Source organism: Eschrichtius robustus, chromosome 3, assembly GCF_028021215.1.
Source record: "Eschrichtius robustus isolate mEscRob2 chromosome 3, mEscRob2.pri, whole genome shotgun sequence".
NCBI classification, from domain to species: Eukaryota; Metazoa; Chordata; class Mammalia; order Artiodactyla; family Eschrichtiidae; genus Eschrichtius; species Eschrichtius robustus.
This window is the reverse complement of record NC_090826.1, coordinates 131,092,496-131,116,047: the sequence shown is the minus strand read 5'-3', so window position 1 is coordinate 131,116,047 and position 23,552 is coordinate 131,092,496. Positions and strand designations below refer to the sequence as shown.

The window sequence follows — 23,552 nt, the reverse complement described above, 5'->3', positions numbered from 1 at the left end:
TAGACTTCCTATTTCCTCTTCATTTGTTTGGTCTGGTGGGTTTTTACCTTGCTGCTTCATCAGCTGCGTAGTTCTCTGTCTTCTCATTTTGTTTAACTTTAGAGGAGCTGGGTCTTAGCGTTGATTGATATTACGTGGGGCCGGGAGGTCTCTGGTGGTCCAGTGTCTCGAACTTGGCTCTCCCACCTCAGAGGCTCAGGCCTGACACCAGGCCGGAGCACCAAGACCCTGTCAGCCACACAACTCAGAAGAAAAGGGAGGAAAAAAGAAAGAAAAAAATAAAGGAAAATAAAATAAAGTACATTAAAACAAATTATTAACATAAAAAATAATAATAATTAAAAAAAAAATGAGAGCAACCAAACCAATAAACAAATCCACCGATGATAACAAGTGTTAAAAACTAAATTAAGATAAACATAAATATCAAAAACAAATCAGCTGCAGACAGCAAACCCTAAGTCTACAGTTGCTCCTAAAGTCCACCACCTCAATTTTGGGACGATTTGTTGTCTATTCAGGTATTCCACAGATGCAGGGTACATCAAGTTGATTGTCGGGATTTAATCCACTGCTCCTGAGGCTGCATGGAGAAATTTCCCTTTCTCTTCTTTGTTCACACAGCTCCTGGGGTTCAGCTTTGGTTTTGGTCCCACCTCTGTGTGTAGGTCGCCCTCAGGCATCTGTTCCCCGCCAAGACCTCAGGCACCTTTTCCCCACCCAGACAGGAGGGGGTTAAAGCAGTGCCTGATTAGGGGGCTCTGGCTCACTCAGGCTGGGCGGAGGGAGGGGTACAGTAGTCATAATTGGAATGTGGGGCGAGCCTGTGGCAGCCGAGGCCAGTGTGACGTTGCAACAGCCTGAGGCATGCTGTGTGTTCTCCTGGGGAAGTTGTCCCTGGATCACGGGACCCTGGCAGTGGCAGGCTGCACAGGCTCCCATGGGGGGTGGTGGATAGTGTCCTGTGCTTGCACACAGGATTCTTAGTGGACAGCGGCGGCAGCCTTAGCATTTCATGCCCATCTCTGGGGTCCAAGCTGATAGCTGCAGCTTGCGCCCATCTCTGGAGCTCGCTTAGGCAGTGCTCTGCCTTCTGTGGGCACAGAGGGAAGGAATCGCCTCTCTTTGTGCACCCAAAACAATGGTCTCTTGCCTCTTCGGCAGGTCCAGACTTTTTCCCGGACTCCCTCCCAGCTAGCTGTGGCGCACTAGCCCCCTTCAGGCTGTGTTCATGCAGCCAACCCCAGTCCTCTCCCTGGGATCTGACCTCCGAAGCCCGAGCCTCAGCTCCCAGCCCCCACCCTCCCCAGCGGGTGAGCAGACAAGCCTCTCAGGCTGGTGAGTGCTGATCGGCACCGATCCTCTGTGCGGGAATCTCTCTGCTTTGCCGTCTGCACCCCTGTTGCTGTGCTCTCCTCCGTGGCTCCGAAGCTTCCCCCCCCAGCCCCCCGTCTCCGCCAGTGAAGGGGCTTCCTAGTGTATGGAAACTTTTCCTCCTTCACAGCTCCCTCCCAGAGGTGCAGGTCCTGTCCCTATTCTTTTGTCTCTGTTTTTTTCTTTTTTCTTTTGCCCTACCCAGGTACGTGGGGATTTTCTTCCCTTTTGGTAAGTCTGAGGGCTTCTGCCAGCATTCAGTAGATGTTCTGTAGGAGTTGTTCCACTTGTAGATATATTTTTGATGTATTTGTGGGGAGTGAGGTGATCTCCACGTCTTACTCCTCTGCCATCTTGAAGGTCCCCCTCTTCATTTTTAATTAAAATACTATCAAATTGCTCTTTTTGTAGCTATATATTTGTTTTTAATTTCATTAATTTTTCTTTCCAGTTAATTTCTTCTTTTTTCTTGGGTTTTGTTGCTCTTTTTATAACTTTTTGATTTAAAAGCATGATTTATTTTCCCGTCTTTCTTATTTTCAAATGAATGCACATAAGTTATAATGTATATAAATTTGCCTCTGAACATTACTTTAGTTGCAGACCACACATTTTGATATTTATGGGCTTCACTGTTATTAAGTTGTAAATATGTAATCATTTCCACCCTTATTTAGTTAACTCAATTTGTTTTTAAGTGTGCTTTTTTTTTTAAACTTCTATGGAGCTAATCCCTCTATTGTTGTTGTTGTTTTTTCTTTTCAACTATACAATCTGTATCTCTAGACCTTGATATGCTGCAGGGCTTCATAGATGTTTGGTAAGTATCAAGAACACAGCTGAATGAAAAAGGGTTGGATGAGAACAAGAAGCTAGAAGTTATTAAAAAATAAATTATTGTAGGTTTCCAATGTGCCAGGCATTGTCACAGATGTGGGAAAAGACATTTAAATAAACAATTACAGCCAATGTGATATGTACAAGTATGTTCAAAACACTTGTGAAAGATCAGAGGACTGAGTAACTAACTTGTCTGTATGGTGCCAGAGAAGGCTTTATATAAGAAGTAACATTTGAATCTTGAAAAGATATTCCAGGGAAGAATGAACAGCATGCATATATGTAGGCAAAGAGGCACGAAAGAGGACAGCATGTCTAAGGAACTGCAAACAACTTGGTGGGTCTGCACTAGCGTGTTTAGGGAATAGTGGTGCGCCAGGGGAGACAGACTGGAAAAACAGGTGGAGGTCAGATCATAAAGGACTTGTATGTCACAGTAAGTGGTCTAGGCTGCCAGCTAGTGCCACAGACACAAAACTAAAGCAACAAGTTACATCTGTTTCTAATTAACATCTCAAACAAAACAATATGAATAGGAGAGAAAAAAATTTCAAATTGACCCTACTTACCTTTCAACACTATTGAGATAAGAGGACCCATCATGGCCTCCTACTGCATATAACAGGTCATCAAGAACACTGACCCCAACTCCACATCGCCTTTTGCTCATTGAAGCTACCATTCGCCATTCATTGGTCTGTGGATCATATCGTTCAACACTGGAAATGGCATCTCCACTGCACCAACCACCAACTGGGGAAGTAACAGAAATGGTCAGGAGAATACCTGTCCTAAAGCATAGAATGTATCACTCACTGCTAACTTTTATTTGGTTAAGTCCTAATGCTTAACGCCTCTAGAAGCAGGTTAAGACATAAGTTATGATTTTTACTTATTCCACTGGGATTTCTATAATCTTTAAAATTTTCTAAATAAGTTAGTATTAGGTCCATTTTACAGAGGAGGGCAAGGACACCAATTCAAATTATATTGGGAAGTAATGTGGCATTTAATGGCTAGAACATTGAATTTAGTTAGAAAACTAGGGCTTGACTGTTGTTGCCTCTACATAAATGTAATGTATTATCAAAAACCAAAAGAAGAACCATACCTCAGAAGCCTGTTTAAAAAAAAAATTTCTTTTATTCTATTAGGGGAGAGGGATTTCGGCTCATCTACTCATGACCTCATCTTGTGACTAAAAATAATACAAAAATTCTTATGACTTATAAAATATTTTGCCTTCTGTTTAATCTGCAGTCTGTACTGAATTCTACAATATCCAACATGACATTCAGGATCAGAAAACATTTTGAAGAAATTACATTTTTCATAAGTAAGTAATACTCATTAATAACAGGTTCAAACTGAGTTCAATAAAGCTTCTCTGAGTGTTCCCTGAAAAAAAGTGTAATTATAGCAGATAAATTTAATTTGTTATTCTTTAAAATCATCTCTATTTCAATCTAAAATAAGAGCTAGATTCTGGAGCTTAAAAAGTGAAGTCTAAGGATAACTTAACCTCAAAACATTTGAAAACTAATGGTTTCTAGGAGGTCTCAATAACTTCCTGAGCCAGAATAAAATGGGAATGTTTCTAACCTTCTTCTGGTGGATTTGAAAACTCATTCCTTATTTCAAATCTCAATATGCTGTATACATTTTATTTTATTATGATTTCATTTAAATTAGGATATTCAACTAATACTAAATCACAGTAAGTTTTGTATATATTAATTTGCTTAAATTTGAATTCTGTTCTGGGATATATGCCTGGAGTTTCAATATCAGAGAAAACATCTTAACTTCCAACATAAAATCTGGCTGCAAATGTGAGGGTTATAAGCACTTGAGATAAATCAAACAGCCTAATCATTAAACTTCAGGCACAATTTATAATGAAAGCTATTAAAACCGGCTTTTTATTGGATTACATGGCTCCAAATCAAGTTAATATCACTTCATAATCTGTGTTCTTTGATACTAAAGAAAAAAAAATAGGCCATTAGGAAATCAAATTTAAACCTTTCCTGTGACCTGGGGAAACAAGAAAAGGAAAAAGTTGTTCAATTCCACTGCCTCATGGCAATTTTATGTGCATTATGATTTCCAAGGCAGCAGGTGATGGCATAACGGGGACAGAACTAGCTAAGTTATTATTACAAGCCAATACACTGTACTTAGCAAGATAAAGTGTATGCATAGTTTCTGCTGTGAGAACTCTCAATTTGTGTTAAGTGATGTACTTAAGACAAAATATTGCTGAAAAGGTGACATATAGTTTTATATGCGTGAGATGTTGGACTGTGAAAACAATTACTTCACAGACAGATTTGATCAAAAAGTGTTACCTTAAAGTAGGCAACTTTCACAAAGTGTCTGGAATAAGGATCACTGAACTGAATACTAAAAAAAAAAAAAATCCCCAACAAAACAGAAGCACAGAATTGAGAAGCATCAAGAAACCTAATGGAAAACAAGAGGACAAGCCAGAAGACATCAGTAGGAGTAAAATGCTGAGTAAAAAAACTACTGAGATTATAGATTTGATCTTAGGCTTCCAGGATGAAGAAATGAAGACTCAATTTTCCAAAGTTAAGTGAGAACTGGTAATCTGGCATTCCAAAGATAATGAAAAAACTGCAATAAAAACCAAAGCAAATTAAGGATTAAGTTTTAAGTAGAGACAGGTGGGTCAAGATCTAAAATAATGTCAGTGGAACAGTATCACTCAAGAATAGAGGTCAGATCTGGATAGCATAAAAAGACTGAGAAAGCAGGGAAAACCAATACAGTTGTAAAGAAAAAGACCTAATGGTTTTTCTCTACAAATGAAAAAGAAGACTTTAATAGTGTAAAAGAGGTGACAGATGATTTAACTTTTCTTCTTTATGTTTTTCTGTGTTAACAAATATTTCTATATTTCATGTGTATTCACTTCTATAATCAGAAAAACTTTTATAAAGTGTTATTTACAAATAGGTTATCATGGGACTTCCCTGGTGATCCAGTGGTAAAGAATCCACCTTCCAGTGCAGGGGACACGGGTTCAATCCCTGGTCGGGGAACTAAGATCCCACATGCTGCGGGGCAACTAAGCCCGCGCCACAACTACTGAGCCCAAGTGCCTCAACCAGAGAGCCCGCGTGCTGCAAAGTACACAGCCCATATGCTCTGGAGCCTGTGCACCACAACTACAGAGCCCACGTGCTCTGGAGCCCACGCCACAACTAGAGAGAAAACCCGCACCCCACAACTAGAGAGAAGGCTGTGCACCGCAACAAAGAGCCCGTGCTGCAATGAAAGATCCCATGTACCGCAACGAAGATCCTGCATGCTGCAACTAAGACCCGACGCAGCCAAAAATAATAAATAAATAAATAAATAAATAAAATATTAAAAAAAATAAAAATAGGTTATCTTTCATGCACAAAGTGACATTAGCAATCCATTATTGTTTTCCAATTTTCCTTTTCCATTAATCATGATGGGTCGACGCTAATTTCTCACTAGTGTTCCTCAGGATCAACAGCATGCAATTAATCTTTACTGAGTGCCTGCTCTGACAAGATTGCTATACAATCTGGAAACTACAAAAATAAATCAGAAATGGTCCTTGCTCTGAAGTAGTTAAAAATATAGTAGAGGAATCAGATACCCAATCAGCAGTATGAAATTATGAGATTACTAGCAAGAGTTTGAGATCATGAAATTGATCCAATTTAACTGGCTTCTAAAGAAGGCAAAGTGTGATTTCATTAATACCATGATTTAATCAACAGAGGCAAATGAGATTTTAGTGAAGATGGTTACACATTGAAAACATGGCACCTGACAATTTATAATCATGTTATATTGGAAGAATGTGGTGGGAACCAGCAGGATAAAGATGGCAGCTGTTGAGTAATTCAATTCAAGTTTAAATTTCTATTTAATGGAGCTACATTATTGTCTCTCAGCATCCCCAAAGGTGTACCTTGTCTAGTTCCACTGGATTGGTAACTCCCACTGAATCCATAAAGAACCCTGGACCTGAAATGTATTGTACTTTCCATAAACCTATTTGGCTTAGTTTCTAGCTTTTGATCATAGGAAGGTTCTCTTCTGTTCCATTTTCTCCTGAGTTCCCATTATCCTCCCCTCTTCCTTAATCTAGTTCTTAATTCACTGCCAGAATGTTCTGAGGCTGATGAAACAGTAGTATACTTCATCCCTTCTCCAGGTACTATAATAGCCAAATAAAATAGTTAATAGATCTTGATAACAATGGATATACCTCCACAAAGATGGCCCTACTAGTACTAGAATTCCTGAAACCAACATGACATCATGAAAATAAACCTTAGGTACCAAATAATTAGATCTTGCATCCTTCTAATTAAAAAAAAAATAGATTACTGACTTTCATAATTGGGGAAACAGAAACTCTGATGCAATTTATAGCATTCTTGTATGTATAGGGAGCTGGCACATAAACTACTTTTATAAATAAAAGACCTTTAACAATATAATTTATCTAGTTTAACCAACAAAGCTAAACAAATGTTATAAAGACCTCCCTGGGAACTTAACCAGATCTGGCAATGAATTTATTCACCGATTTATGGCAACTATAGATGGTATGTGGGAGTGAGGAGGCAGATGTACATAGGTGTGAGCATGCAAGCAAGTAAACCCACATGAGTATGTGAATATGTACCTGTGCATGCATATATAGGAATGAAAGTCATAGGAATAAATAAGAATGATAATAGAAATAAATCTATTAATAACAATAAACAGAGACATAGGATACTGGGAGTATGGGAGAATTCAGTACATGATGAATTAATAATCAAGTTTGAAATCTAAAACAGGAATGAAGGAATGCTTTCAAAAGAGAAGGAAAAAGCCCGATGAGGATTAGACAGAAAAAGAAAATGTGGCATCAATTTTCTTCTTGAAGAAATGCTACAGCCCTCTATGTGAAGAAATTTAGATGAAGAAATTTAAAAAGGAGATCTCAAACATAAATTATCAAATTTTTCTTCTAAAAATGTAAGGGAAAATACATTCCCACATGCCAAGAGAAAATAAAATTGAAGGGAAAAAGGTAGGCAAGTGGTTAGGCTGAAGGGAAAGGATACTATGCCCCAGTGATTACATAGAATTCCCTGATGAAAAGGAAAAGAACACTTAACATACCAAACAGAATCCGAGGAAGCCTACATTTAATAGCCATGGAATTACTGAAATGTGGGAGCATAAATACAAAGAATACAATAGGTTCCAGCTAGTTCCATGAATCAGGATTTGAAAAAAATTTTGAAGAGAAAGAACTTGCTATAGACTGAATGTGTCCCTCTGAAATTCATATATTGAAATCTATTCCTCAATGTGATGGTATCAGGAGGTGAGGCCTTAGGGAGGTGCTCTGCCCTCATGAATGGAATTAGTACTCTTATAAAAGAGACTTCAGAGAGATCCCATGCTCCTTCCTCCACATGAGGACATAGCAAAAGATGAAAAGATGGAGTCTATGAAGAAGGACAAAGTGGGCCCTCACCAGACACCAAAATCTGCTGGCACGTTGATCTTGTACTTGCCAGCCTCCAGAACTATAAGAAATAAATTTCTGTTGTTTATAAGCCACCCAGTATATGCTTTTCTGTTATAGCAGTCTGAACGGACCAAGACAGAACTAGTGAGGGGTTTTACCAAACAGTGAGAAAGTTGTTATTCAAGTGACTAAGAGAGCTGAATTTATGTGCACAGAAGTGAAATATCTAAGATTGAAAGTTCTCAGATATTTAGGGGCAGACAGTGGGAGCAGAATGATACAGCAGGATGTCTTGGGCTCAATCTAGCTCAGGAGAGCTAGGAAAGAGTGTAACTGTTTAATGTAAGATAATGTTTCTTGACAGTTCCATGTAATTATGAGGTGACTGGCACATTGGAATATAAATTCATGCATATGATTTATTATAACAAAACATCCACTGCATGACATTTTTAGATTTATATAAAAATGCAGCACTCTTTTGGAGAGCACCAGTGTTGGATCATGAGTTAAGAGTCAAGATACATCATAAGTTATTTTTTGTTTGTTTGTTTTTAAAAGGTGTGAACATTTTTTTTTTTACAATTAAAAAAAAATATTTTATTTTTTTGGCCATGGGCTGCACAGCATGCTGGTTCTTAATTCCCCAACCAGGGACTGAACCTGTGCCCCCCGCAGTGGAAGCACGGAGTCTTGACCACTGGACCACCAGGGAAGTCCACATCATAAATTATTATGCATTTCTTACAGATATCACAACTGACCAAAGGACTACTCAAATGACAGTCTCTCAAGTGGGAAAATATTCGGTTTAGTCACAGTATGTTAAGATACAAACCTGCAAAGAGTACTTCTCCACATCGAATAGGTTTCCGTGGTCTTGTCCTTGGTCCTTGCATTAGTGGTCGTTCTTGAGGCAATAGAAGATAGTTTTTAGCCTCATCTACCAAGTCTCTGTGGAAAAATTCTGCCGTTATTCCAAATGTCTAAATAATATTGTTAGTCAAATCCCAATATGGTTAAGGAATATGTAAGACGGCAAAGGGGAGCAAGCATAAATCAAACCAAATCATGAATGCCAGCCAACATTAAAAAGGTCACAAACATGAGAGCAATGATGCCAGTCACACTGTGAGCTGTGAATTGATTGGTATTTCCATCATGACTTCATATCTTACCGCAAATTTAGCCTAAAACTCAACATGCTTGAGGCTAACAATAACTTATGGGGAACTAAAAATTACAACTTAATTATCAGCCTGCATAGTTACTGCTTTCTAATGAATTTTACTAGATTTTGCAGGATACTGGCAAAGTAGCACATCAGCCATGACACTAGATATTTGCTAGATTAAAGTAATAAAACTAGGCCAAAAATTGGATTGCTAAAAAGAAACACTCTGTTGTCATTTAATATTAATTTTCTATCTGGTACTGTATGAATAGTTTATGCTCAACAAGTCTACTGAGGATGAACACAGTTTTTTTTTTTTTTTTCTATTAAGGTACTTTATGAGAAGAACCTAGTAATTACACTTGTTAAATACAATATCCTAACTCAAACTATTTATGTACTTATTTCACTTGAGTCCTTTGAGTGATTCAATGTGTGACTAGTGCAAATTCAATCTGTCACTCTGTTCTTTCTCAACTCTGAAAGTGTTTCCTAAATTACACTATATTTTCATTTCTCTATTTACTTTATATTACATCGAGTAATTTATTCCTGCTGGACCAGTCCCAGGCATGACCCAGTAATGTTCTTCCAGTATATGGCTTTGCTAAGGCCTCATCTGGGTTTATTTATGCTAAAAACAAAAACAAACAAAAACCCCCCAAAATCCCAAGCTGATGGCCAAGAACTTTTTCTAGCTTCCTCAGCTAAAAACAAAGACTGTGATCTCCTAATTATTGGTTTTTAATTAAGTTGTTCAAGGGTTCCTAGAAAGAGTACTATAGAGCTAATACTTAGCGGCCAACACAAAATTAATAGTAACAACAATAATAAGGGCTTAATACATATTAACTCATTTAATCTCCACCACAGCCCTGTGGAATAGGTACTGTTATTATCCCTATTTTATAGATAAAGGAACTGTACCAGAAAGAGGTTTAAGTAACTTGAATAAGGTCACACAGCTAGTAAATAATAAGGTCAGGATATCAGGAACAGGCTTCTTTTAAAAGTGACTTTATAAGTATCTTTAATTTCTTCATTGGAATCAGTACAATCCAATTTATATTTTATGGGAGAGAGGCACCTTTGTATTGTTTCTTCAGATTTCAGCATCCATAGTTCATGTGGTTTTCCTTCTGCTGTTATAAATATTTGGGGGGAATTAATTGCCACTTGTCTTTAAGTTTAAAAGGTAAACACCTAAAACCCCCTCTAACATCTCCTGTTAGAGGAACACACTTCAGATTATAGAAGAAATGCAAATGAATCTATATGTCCTATCTCTGTTCTAGAGATTCCTGATTCTAGAACAAGTTTCTTTAGTCACGAAGGGAGATCCAAAGGTTGGTATAGTTTAAAGAGAGTTCTGACTCACTCTTTCATTTTTATATGTGGAACATGCTGGGAAACAATAGTTAAAAACACCATATGGTTTAAGATTTGAAACTAAACCTTAAAATCTGTCAAGTGGAAAAGTAGTTTATTAAATTTTGTATATAGTACAGAGATAGCCCAATAAAGTAGGTGTTCTGTTTGTCATGTAAAAGCATTTAGAGTTTCTTTCAGTCAAAAAAAATTATGAAACTGCTTCATCAAGCTCTAGTGGAAATCTTTCCATAGCTACTTTAGGGGTGTAGTAGACCTTTAACTCTGTCCACAATCTCAGAAAGCAAGGCTGATCCTATTCCCTAACTTGGCATATGTAATGGAATGAAAAAGTGCTCCTCATACACTTTTTTGATGGAGTCAAGAGCATTATTTATCTCAAGAAAAGATGTATTAGCAGAGAATTGCCTCTTCAAACTCAAGCTTGCATTAAATCTTAGAAATCTACCTCTTTATTGCCACTTCTACACTAATAAATACCACACATAAAAAAACTAATGGAATGGAATACTGTAAGTTCAGTCATCTCTTTTTCCATCTCCTTTTGACCCTAGCCCAGAAGAAAAACCACTTAAATACTGCCTTGATTTCAGCACTAAAAAACACAATATTTAGGAAGCAATACAAATAAGGAAATTAGGAGAGGACAGGAATGTTTGGTTGTTGATTTTTCCCATCCAGGGTCATTCATACCTGCATTCTTCATCACTTTTGATGAGGGGATCAGAGCCTACAGTACCCACCAGAAACTTGGGACTAAGCAAAGGCAAACGAACATGCTGCAGCACCTATGAGATAATAAACACTATTAAAGGCACAAACTCCCATCTGCAAGATGTTTAAGAGAATACATAACCCATGCCCCCTACTGTGTTTCCAACTATTTTGAGATCTAATTGGATTAATTAATTGATCTAACTAATAAACAATGAAGACGGAGGGAAGGCATAAATACTAAATTTATTCTAACCACCAATTCAGTAATTAGAATAATCAGAAAATTGAAAGCACACTAATATCACTTTAGAATGCTACTTTATGCTTTCAGCAGTATGTTGTTATAAGCTCTTCTATAATTAGCTCACATGGCTGTACTCTAATTAACAATCTAGAAGAATATCCTATTAAGTTGCTAAGGACTATCATCATAATAACAAGAACATTAAATATTTCATTTAGTGACCACTTATGACCCATATAATTCTTTACTCTTCAAACTGTGGTGGGATTTCCAAGCCATAGGGAAGGGAAGCATCATAATTGCTATCGTTGCTTTCTTCTGTTCATTTTGTATCATTTAAGTTCTGATTTGTGCTATGGCCCAAACCTAGAGTTGATGCAAAACAGAAGAAGCAAAGGAGCAAAAAGTTCATAATGATAAACGCTTAAAATGCTTCTTAACACTTATCTCCTTGATTATTTAGAAAGAGATGGTCTTTTTTACAGTCTAATATGAAGGCTAGTGAAGATTGTTTCTTTTTTGCAAGTCAAATACATATTATTTCATCCAGTACAAAACAGTTACTTAAAGAAGCATTTCCATCATACCTGGGGTAACTGAGGACGTCTTTCTTGAATACTGTATTTAACCCAGGCCATCACTGCATTGAACACCTGTTCTTCACTGCGAACATTTAGTTCATCACTAGATATTATATCAATGAGTTGATTGGCTGGAAGCAACATGAACTCTTCACTTTCCATCACCTGTTTGAAGTTCGGTAAGAAAAAAAAAAGAACTCTGTGATCAGATTTGATTGTTTTAATATTTTTCTTCAGGGTTGTAGGGCAAAACTCTATTCCACAATGGAGCTGAAGTTCAAAATAGTACCAGAGAACAAGAAAAGTTTAAAAAGAAAACAGAGATAGGTGGAGCACAGAGGATTTTTAGGACAATGAAACTATCCTGTATGATACTACAATGGTGGATACATATCATTATACATGTGTCAAAACTCATAGAATGTACAACACCAAGAGTGAACCCTAATGTAAATTATGGACTTTGGGTGATAATAACATGTTAAGGTAGGTTCATTAGTTGTAACAAATGTACTTCTCTGGTGCAAGATGTTGATATTGGGAGAGGTTATGTGTGTGTGGAGACAGGGTACTTGGGAACTGTACTTTCTGCTCAATTTTGCTGGGAACCTAAAACTGCTCTAAAAAAATAAAGTTTATTAATTTTTAAAAAGGGAACATAGGAGAATACAGAGGGCACAATTAAAATTTAGGAAAAATAATAATTTGTGATTTAAGCAATTTAAGAAAAATGATACTTTTTTTCCAAAATGAAGTATGAAGATAAAAATTTATATTCAAAATAAACTAAACTAACTATACCAAATTAGAACTCCCAGAAATATAAGAGGCATATAAAAAAATCAGGAAAAGCTTTCAGAGGAAGGTTAGTTTCTGAAAGGGCAATGTCTAGGGCAGAAACACCAAGGGGCCAGTTTGAAAAAAGAATGAGCATGTCAGCATTTCTACAAGCAAAAATGAACATAACGATGAGAGCATTACACCCAGGAAAACCCCTCTGAGGACCAAACCACTCTGATATGTTCATATTCTCATATATATATATGAAACTACAAACACACCAATTATTTATCTGTACCCAAGGCTTTAGGGCATTGTCAGAATGCAGATGAAATGGCAACATTGCTGTGCAGTCCAGCCACAAATCCCAAAATCTTGTAAAGCTTGTCATCGGTATGTAGAGTAAAAGGGACAAGGTGCAATGCAGAGAAGGGAAATGGTCACTGCTACACTCCATGTGGTTTGTTCTCCCATTCAGAAGAGTGTGCTACATGTGATGTCTGTTAATGTAGGAAGGATATGGTTTAAGAGCTCAAATTCCCACCATGCAAGCTCTGATGCAGATGATGTATTCTCTCGGGACAGGGTTATTTTCATGCTCGTCAAAAAGTCAGCATATTTAGGAGGAAACGAGATAAGCCATAACAATTTGAATATCTGATTAAGAATTTTTCCCCAAGTACATTAGAAAAAATGCAAATCTCAAAATAAAAGTTAAGGGCCATAAAGTCATCTGTACTTATAGTAGAAAACACTAATGAGCACTTCGAGTTTTATGGCACAAGTCTTCATATCATCTGAATGAGAGACCTTCTGGGGTTCAGGAATGAAATAGGAAACCTTTAAATTTTAGGTGAGGTTGCTTAGCCAGGTCACTTAGTTAGAATGCCTGCATTGTACTCTCTGTGGCAGGGTTGTTGGATTTAGCAAATAAGAGTACAGGGCATATTTATACTAAAAACTATTTGTTGTTCATCTGAAACAAATTCAATTGGCCATCCTGTATTTTATCTGGCAGCCTTATGTTGGGGGCTATAAAGTCAAGAGCCAGATTTGGGGCCTAGCTCCAAATGAAGTATGCTGGCCTTCACGGCATACAAAATTTTAGCCATAGTTGTATCTTTCTTTCCTCTTATTTTCTTTTTACTCTGATTTCTTTACTTAAGACAAGTGGTATTGTATATCTTTGTGAAGTGCGTTAACATTCTTTTAGGATCTTGTCAGAGTATAAATTTTCCCCCCAATTTAGTGATTATAAAACAAATATATAAATATCAAGGAACACCAAGTTTAAAGTTTAACAAGTCACTTACTGGAAATCTTAGATGGCAAGAAGACACAAACATCTGTGTGAGAAAATGTTTTTTGGCACTAAGAGCAAAGAGTAAAAATAATATTTTTGATGAACAAAGTCTGGTTAAAATGTCACTTCTCTTTTTTCCATCAACAAGAAAAAGATATTAACGATCTACCATTAGGGCAAATCTAGCACTGAAGTCTATCCTTGAACCAAACAACCAGGTTAAGAAAATAATGCTTTAAAATACCCGCTTTTTAAATAAAAGTTTGCAGGAGATCTAATTTTAAGTCCCACACTATTATGGTAATGAGCTAACTTTTAGTTTCTTCAGATAAATGTAGATACAATCTGAAAAATGAATAAAGCTGAAAACAATAAGAATGAATAAGGAAAGTATTCTAGAGTTGTAACAGAAATGAATGGTGAATTCACTGATGTTGAGTTGAAAAAAAAATTTAAGTTTATGTTTATGAGCAAGCGTAACACTGTATGAATTAAGTTATGCCTAATAAAATAGAAGGAAATTAAATATAGATTTAAGTTCGAAAATAACTTAAATGAATCACAAGTTTTCAGCCCCAAACGGTAACTTTCTTTGCATCTACACAGAACCATTCTAGTCCATGATCAAGGGTAAGGTTTCCTCACTGGGATTTCAATATATCAGTTGACTTTGGAGGCAGGGTTAGAACTGCAAGGGATCCTAAAAACCTTCTCTACTGTTAAAAATATTCTTCAGATATTTGTAATTACCTTAGATCTAAAACTGAAGCTATGATTAAAGCAGGAAATTTAAAAAAAATCAACTTTATTCATTTAAAATGTACAGTTCAGTAAGTTTTGATAAATGTATATACTCATGTAACCATGACCACAATCAAGATATAGGACATTACCATCATTCCCAAAGATTCTAAAGCAGGGATTTCTTAATCTGGGGTCCAATGACTTTGGAAAATTATTTTGGAAATCCTAAATGATGGCAAATCTTTATTTTTTGGAGAGTGGGTTTGATATTTAGAAACAGTGGAATGAAGTTAAGAGTCAAATCTGTTAAAGAAGTTGTGTGAAGGAGTTACTTTGAATGAGAAATTAAGTGTGACTATAAAATACTGACTCAATTAATTTTAATGAAGTATAAACTCCATTTAGTTATGGTGTATTCCTCTTTTTATATTTTGTTGGAATCAATTTACTAATATTGTATTAAGGACTTTCTCATCTAAATTCATGAGAGATATTGATCTGTAGTTTTATTTTAGTGTCTGTGGTTTTGACATCAGGGTGATTTTGACCTTATTTGGCAACCTCCACCACTTTTTTCTGAAAGATTTGGTATATGATTAGTATTATTTCCTTCTTAAATGTTCGATAGAATTCACCTTCTGGGACTGGTGTTTTTTTTTGTGGGAAGGTTTTTAAATCACTGGTTTAAAATTTCTTTCATAGATATAGGGTTATTCTGGTTTTCTGTTTCTTCTTAAGTTTTTGTAATTTGTGTTTTTCAAACAATTTGCCAATTTCATGTTGTTGAATTTATTGGCAAAACATTGCTCATGATATTCCCTTATTATCCTTTTTAATGTCTGAGGGATTTGAAGTGATGTCCTCTCTTTTATTTCTGATACTGGTAATTTGTATCTTCTCTCCTTTTTTTCTTGATCAGTACAGCTAGAGGTTCATCAATTTTTTTCAAAGTACCATTAATTTTTGCTTCATCCTTTATACTTTGTTCCTTCTACTTTGGGTTTAATTTGCTCTTCTTTTTTTCTAGTTTACAAAAGTAACCACTGGAACAAAAATACAAACCTTCCTATATATCAAAAGATATTAAAATGAAAAGCAAAGAAGACACTATACAGAGAAATAGAGTAAAAACAACTAAATCAGATACTATTTACAAAAATATAATATAACAGAGTTGACAACAAACATATCAGTCATAGCAATAGATACAAGTGGGTTTTAACTGCCTATTTAAAGAAAAAGATTTTCAAACTGGCTCATAAAGCAAAACCCAATTCAAGAAAAATACCTAAAACATCATGATGCAAAAAGACTAAAAGTAAAGGGATGGGCAAAGATACATCAAGCAACTGAAAACAATAAGAAAACAGGAACAGAAAGCCAGATATCAGACAAAATAGAATTCAGAGAACAAAATAATTAAATCTGACAAAGGAGGACACTTTACAAAGCTAAAAGTTACAATTTATAAGATACAAAAGGATTATATATTCATCAAGCAACATAGTGACAACAAATACAAACTACAGATAATGCAAGGGGTAATAGATAGAAACACATTAATAATAAGAGACTAACATATGTGGACAAAAAATAAGAATATAAAAGAGCTAAGAGGGGAGAGTAGCCAAGATGGCAAAGCAGAAAGACCCCGAGCTCACCTCCTCTCATGAGCACACCAAAATCACAACTATCTGCAGAAGAACCATCGATGAAAAAGACTAGAACCTACTAGAAAAGATCTTCTACAACTAAAGATATAAAGAAGGAACCACAACAAGACTGACAGGAGGGGCAGACTCGTGATATAATCAAATCCCATAGCCCAGGGAATTCCCTGGTGGTCCAGTGGTTAGGACTCTGCACTTTCACTGCCGAGGGCCTGGGTCCAATCTGTCGTTGGGGAACTAAGATCCCACAAGGCGTGCAGTGCAGAAAAAAAAAAAATCCCATAGCTCTAGGAGGGCAACCAACAAACTGGAGAATAATCATATTGCAGAGGTTCTCCCAAAGGAGTGAGAGTTCTGAGCTCCACGTCAGACTCCCTAGGCCAGGAGTAAGGCACTGGGAAGAAAAGCCCCCAGAGCATTTGGTTTTGAAGGCCAGCGGGGCTTAATTGCAGGAGCCCCACAGGACTGGGGGAAATAGAGACTTCACTCTTAAAGTGTGCACACAAAAATCTCACGTGCACTGGGACCCAGGGAAAAAGCAGTAATTTGATAGGAGCCTCTGCCAGACCTACCTGCTGGTCTTGGAGAGTCTCCTAGAGAGGTGGGGGGTGACAGTGGCTCACCCTGGGGACATAGACACTGGTGGCAGACCTACTGGGGAACATTCAAATGTGTGAACAATGCTACTGGCAGCTGCCATCTTGGCTCATTAGCAACAAGACCTGGCCCCACCCAATAGCCTATAGGTGCCAGTGCTGGGATGCCTTGGGCCAAACAACTAAGTGGGCAGGGACACAGCCTTATCCATCAGCAGACTGGCTGCCTAAAGACTTCCTGAGCCCACGGCTCTCTCTAAACATGCCCCTAGACACAGCTCTGCCCACCAGAGGGCCAAGGCCCAGCTCCACCCACCACTGGGCAGGCACCAGCCCTTCCCACCAACAAGCCTGCACTAGCCTCTAGACCAGCCTCACCCATCAGGGGGCAGACACCAGATGCAAGAAAACTATGATCCTGTAGCCTGTGGATCGAGTACACCAACAGCAGGCCAGACCATACCCTGGAATCAGCTGGGATCTGGCCCTGCCCACTAGCAGGCCAATGCAAGGTTTGGGACACTGTGGACCCCATACCCAACTGTGTCAGGAAATGCCCCCATATTCCCCGATAATCTGAAATGAGCTCGGGGATCCCTGGGCCCTGCAGCAGACTCCAGGAGCCAGCTCTGTCTTCTGGTAGTCGCACTAGCCCCAGAATCTGGCTTTACCCACCACTGGGTGGGAAATGGCCCCAGGGTCTTTGGGACCCTGACTCCACCCACCAGTGAACCATAACTAACCCTGGCGCCCCCTAGGTTCTGCAATCATCTGCCTCGTGACCATGCCCCACTAAACAGCAGCCAGCAGCATCAACACAAGGCAGAGCTTGGCAACCAACTGGACTTGGGGCCAACCAAGCCTAACAGTCCACACACATAGTCAGCCCTCCACAACAGAAGGACCCACACAGCCCTCTCAGAGGGAACTCCTAGAGCATACAGCTTGGGTGACAAGAGGGGAGTGTACTGCTGGGATGCAAAGGACGTCTCCTAGAGTAGGGCACTTCTTCAAGGTTGAGAAATGTAACTAACACACCACATACATAAAAAATAAAATGCCAACATAGACAAAATGAGGTGGCAGAGGAATATATTGCAGATGGAAGAACAAGATAAAACCCCAGAAGAAGAACTAAGTGAAGTGGAGAAAAGCAATCTACCTGAGAAAGAGTTCAGAGTAATGATCATAAAGATCAAAGAATGCAGGAGGGCTTCCCTGGTGGCGCAGTGGTTGAGAGCCTGCCTGCTAATGCAGGGGACACGGGTTCGAGCCCCGGTCTGGGAGGATCCCACATGCCACGGAGCAACTGGGCCCGTGAGCCACAACTACTGAGCCTGCGCGTCTGGAGCCTGTGCTCCGCAACAAGAGAGGCCGTGATAGTGAAGAGGCCTGCGCACCGCGATGAAGAGTGGCCCCCGCTTGCCGCAACTAGAGAAAGCCCTCGCACAGAAATGAAGACCCAACACAGCCAAAAATAAATATAAAAATAAATGATTACTATAAAAAAAAAAAAGAGAATGCAGGAGAAGAATGGATGCACAGAATGAGAAGTCAGAAGTTTTTACAAAAAAATCAAAAAACAAAAGACAACTTTACTTATGAGACTTCCCTGGTGCTCCAGTGGTTAAGATTGAAAATATAAATAAAAATATAAAGAAGAACAAAACAGAGATGAAGAATACAATAACTGAAATGAAAAATACTCTAGAAGGAATCAGTAGCAGACTAAATGATACAAAGGAACGGATCAGTGAGCTGGAAGACAGAGTAGTGGAAATCACTGCTGTTGAACAGAAAAAAGAACAAAGAATGAAAAGAAATGAGGACAATTTAAGAGATCTCTGGAACAAATCAAGTGCAATAATATTCGCATTATAGAGGTCCCTGAAGAAGGAGAGAGAAAGAAAGGGCCTGAGAACATATTTGAAGACATGCTAGCTGAAAACTTCCCTAACCTGGGAAAGGAAACCATCACCCAAATTCAGTAAGCTCAGAGAGTCCCACACAGGATAAACCCAAAGAGGAACACACCAAGATACACTGTAATCAAAGTGACGAAAATTAAAGATAAAGAGAGAATATTAAAAGCAACAAGGGAAAAGCAACAAATAACATACACGGGAACTCCCATAAGGCTATCAGCTGATTTTTCAGCAGAAACTCTGCAGGCCAGAAGGGAGTGGCACAATATATTTAAAGTGATGAAAAGGAAAAACCTACAACCAAGAATACTCTACCAGCAAGGCTTTCATTCAGATTTGATGGAGAAATTAAAAGCTTTAAAGACAAGCAAAATCTAAGAGTTCAGCACCACCAAATTAGCTTTATAACAAATGTTGACACATTATTGACCAGGGGATTTTTGCAGAAACTAACACCTGTGGCCAGTGGTTTGCTATATAGGTGAATATTGAAACACCCGCATTTGAGTAAATATCAACAACTTTTTTTGCACTTAATGTATTTATTTGAAACTTTGTACATATCTTACTAAAGCATTCTAATATTTCATTAGAGTGTGACAGGCAATATAGCAGGAACCTCTGTGCAGGGGAAAAGAACATCTATTACAAATATACTGTGTTTCACTGTGCTTTCCCCTGGAAGAGCAGACTTACACTTTCTGGCAGCATTTTAATTTATTTTTTAGTCCTGTTGGTATTATTATCTCTAGAATATGTTCTTTTATTTTACCTGATAGTCGACAAGGTGGATCTCTGCAGGCGGCTCTTTTAGAAATGCCACAAGAAGGACCAGGTGTGGGACTACCACTACATTCATCAGAATGCTCAGTTACCCATTCTCTAGCTACTGCTGACAAAAATTGCTTGTTAGTCATTTTATTCTGTGCATTAAGGCTACAATAAACTTTAAACGCATTGAATAAACTGTAATTACTCAAATAGAAACCCACTTTCTTATACCATTTTCGAGTTTTCCAGAGGATATTGAAGTTTGCCAGATATAGATCAGATCAATCAACTCCTTTCATATATTTATTATACTCTAGTATACAAGTGGGCTTAGTTATCTGATGGCCAGTCCTCCTGTCTTCCTTTCCTGTAGATGCTGTGGAGGCCTCATGAATAGCTGTCACCATGCGGACTAGCCTCTTGTCTTTCCATGTAAGAAGAATCACTTCTCCCTTGCATAAGAATGACATTTCTCCCCTCTGTAGACTTTTTAAAATTTCTCCTTTAATTGGTTTGGTAGACCACAATTCTCTCTTATAGTCCCACAAACTCTGGTTTTATTTTTCAACAATATTTCAGATGTGGACACACTGTTGTAATAATTGTCTTGGTAAATATGGTGCCGTGAACCAAGATAAAGTTGTATGACTGATAATATTGTTTCTTGCAGTTTCTTTCCTTCACCTGTGTAAATTTCAAGTTTGCATATATACCCAGTTTCACTTTAGCTAACCATCGTGACCAAAACTCCATATTTTGTAAGTTTTCTGGAATTATAGGTTTTGAATCTGAGTCGTCCTCTCCACTTTATCATTGCCTCATCAAGTGATAGCTCTTGTTTGGGTATAAAGATCGACTGAAATTTTGGTAGAAAATAATCCAAGAGAGGTTTAACTTTTGAAATTCTGTCTGCAGGAAGTGGAGTTTCTGATTTATCGTCAAAGTGAAGAAATGTCATCATTTGTTCGAACCTTCTTCCCATGATAATCTTTGGAAAGATATGTACTTCACGTAAGTGATCAGTTGATCAATATTCTTTCCAGTGTGACTTTCTTATTTGTCCCATCAAAATTATTAATCCAAGAATCTTCTTCATGTCACTATTGATTACATCAGTCCATTTTAAAGCCTTCTCATACTTTTTATATGGTTTTTCATTCTGTTGGTGATACAAGTTTGAGATGTGACCAACTCGAAAAAGTCATTACCAAAAATTAGTTCTGTTATTTCACTAACACTTTGTGGGATATTACATTCAATAGTTATACCTGACACACCTGTAAAGTCTTCTAATTTTCATGAAATGTTGTCTTCAATACACTCTTCTGTAGAAGCAAAGGAGCATTTTCCAGAACCATGAGTTTCATTTTCACTTTCTGTATCAGAATCAATCACTAAGGTTTTTTTTTGTCTTTTTGTTGGTCTAATATTCATATCGTCTGAATCAGAACTATATTCTGAGGAACTATCATCTTCTAACACAGTAGCATATATGTCATTTGGACAATCAGAGAAAGTATCTGCATAAAATTCACTGAAAAATTCTTCTTCATTCAAAATTTTGTGATGAATCATTTAAAAAATTTTTATGGTAATGAACTTGCGTTTATAACATACACAAGGTTGGAACAAAAACCTAATGGAGCAAAATGTGAATAACAACAATCATAAGTTGTAAAATGAACCCTTGATCAATTTTAAGCTCTAACAACTTCGCATGGTGACGTTAATTATATCACTCTCTAAAAACATATTGATATTCCTCTGGTCAATAACGTTCAGGTAATAAAAGATGTATTAATAGGTCTCCAGTCAATACGTTGTTAAAGGAACTTCATTAGGTGAAAAAGAAAAGGCCACAAATAGAAACAAGAAAATTATGAAATGAAAAAGCTCACTGGTAAAGGCAAACAGTAAAGGTAGGAAATCATCCACACACAAAGCAAGTAGGGAGGTTAAAGGACAAAAGCAGGGACTTCCCTGATGGTGCAGTGGTTAAGAATCCGCCTGCCAACGCAGCAGACACAGGTTCAACCCCTGCTCCGGGAAGATCCCACATGAGTTGTGGCTCATGGGCTCCCACTCTAGAGCCCATGAGCCACAACTACTGAGCCGATGTGCCACAACTACTGAAGCCCGCGCGCCCTAGAGCTCGTGCACCCCAACAAGAGAAGCCACCACAACGAGAAGCCTGCGCACCTCAACAAAGAGTAGTCCCCGCTGGCTGCAACTAGAGAAAGCCTGCACACAGCAACAGAGACCCAATGCAGCCAAAAATAAATAAATAAATTTATTTTAAAAAAAGGACCAAAGTAGTAAAATCATCTGTATCCACAATAAGCAGTTAAGGGATACACAAAACAACTAGATGTAAAATATGACATCAAAAATAGTAACCGTGAGGGGAGGATAGTACAAATACAGGGTATTTAAAATACATCTGAAATTAAGAGATCAGCAAGTTAAAACAACCGTGTTTGTATATAGACTGCTATACAAAAACCTCATGGTAACTGCAAACCAAAATTCTATAATAGATATACACACAAAAAAGAAAAAGGAATCCACAAGAGAAGAGAACAAAAGAATAAGAAAGGGGAAAAAAAGACCTACAAAAACAAATCCAAAACAATTAACAAAATGGCAATCGCAACATACACACTGATAATAATCTTAAATGTAAATGGCTAAAGGCTCAACCAAAAGACATAGACTGGCTGAATGGATACAAAAACAAGACCTGCATATGTGCTGCCTACAAGAGACTCACTTCAGATCTACAGACACATACAGAATTAAAGTGAGGGGATGGAAAAAAATATTCCATGAAAATGGAAATAAAAGAAAGATGGAGTAGCAATACTTATATCAGACAAAACAGACTTTAAAATAAAGACTGTTACAAGAGACAAAGACAGACACTATATAATGATCAAAGGATCAATCCAAGAAGATATAACAATTGTAAATATATATACACCCAACTATATAAGTCGAATATTAACAGACATAAAAGGAGAAGTCAACAGTAACACAATAATAGTAGGGGACTTTAACACCCCACTTAAAACAATGGGCAGATGATCCAGATAGAAAATCAACAAAGAAACACAGGCCTTAAATAACACATTAGACCAAATGGATTTCACTGATATATACAGAGCATTCTACCCAAAAGCAGCAAAAAACACATTCTTTTCAAGTGCACATGGAACATTTTCCAGGGTAGATCACATGCTAGGCCACAAAACAAGCTTCAGTAAATTTAAGAAGAGTGAAATCATGTCATGCATCTTTTGTGACCACAACACTATGAGACTAGAAATCAAAAGAAAAAAACTGCAAAAAACACAAACACATGGAGGCTAAACAATATGCTACTAAACAACCAATGGATCACTGAAGAAATAAATCATAGAGGAAATTAAAATATACCTAGAGACAAATGAAAACAAAAAGATCCAAAACCTATGGGACGCAGCATAAACAGTTCTAAGAGGGAAATTTACAGCGATACAATCTTACCTCAGGAAACAAGAAAAATCTCAAACAACCTAACCTCACACCTAAAGGAACTAGAGAAAGAAAAATAAACAAAACCCAAAGTTAGTAGAAGGAAAGAAATCATAAATCAGAGCACAAATAAATGAATTAAGAGAGTAAAAAAAAAATAGAAAAGAACAATGAAACTAAAATCTGGTTCTTTGAAAAGATAAACAAAACTGATAAACCTTTAGCCAGACTCATCAAGAAAAAAAGGGAGGGGAGATCAAGACGGTGGAATAGAAGGACATGCAGCTCATCTCTTCCCACAAATTAATCAAAATACATTACATGTGGAACAGTTATTACAGAATACCTACTGAACGCTAGCAGAAGATCTCATACAACCAAAGCTTCAAGAA

General features: G+C 37.5%; 1 protein-coding gene across 3 annotated transcripts in view; it reads right to left on the bottom strand.

The window, feature by feature from the left end:
• The window catches only part of KLHL20 (kelch like family member 20), a 79,597-nt gene that overhangs the window by 26,358 nt on the left and 29,687 nt on the right, over positions 1-23,552 (bottom strand). For all 3 annotated transcript variants that reach the window (XM_068541264.1, XM_068541265.1, XM_068541266.1), the window contains 4 exons: positions 11,865-12,023; positions 11,010-11,104; positions 8,592-8,707; positions 2,784-2,967 (listed from right to left, as the gene is read on the bottom strand). In XM_068541264.1, the coding sequence (XP_068397365.1) occupies positions 2,784-2,967; positions 8,592-8,707; positions 11,010-11,104; positions 11,865-12,023 (554 nt within the window). The remainder of the gene's footprint in view (positions 1-2,783; positions 2,968-8,591; positions 8,708-11,009; positions 11,105-11,864; positions 12,024-23,552) is intronic.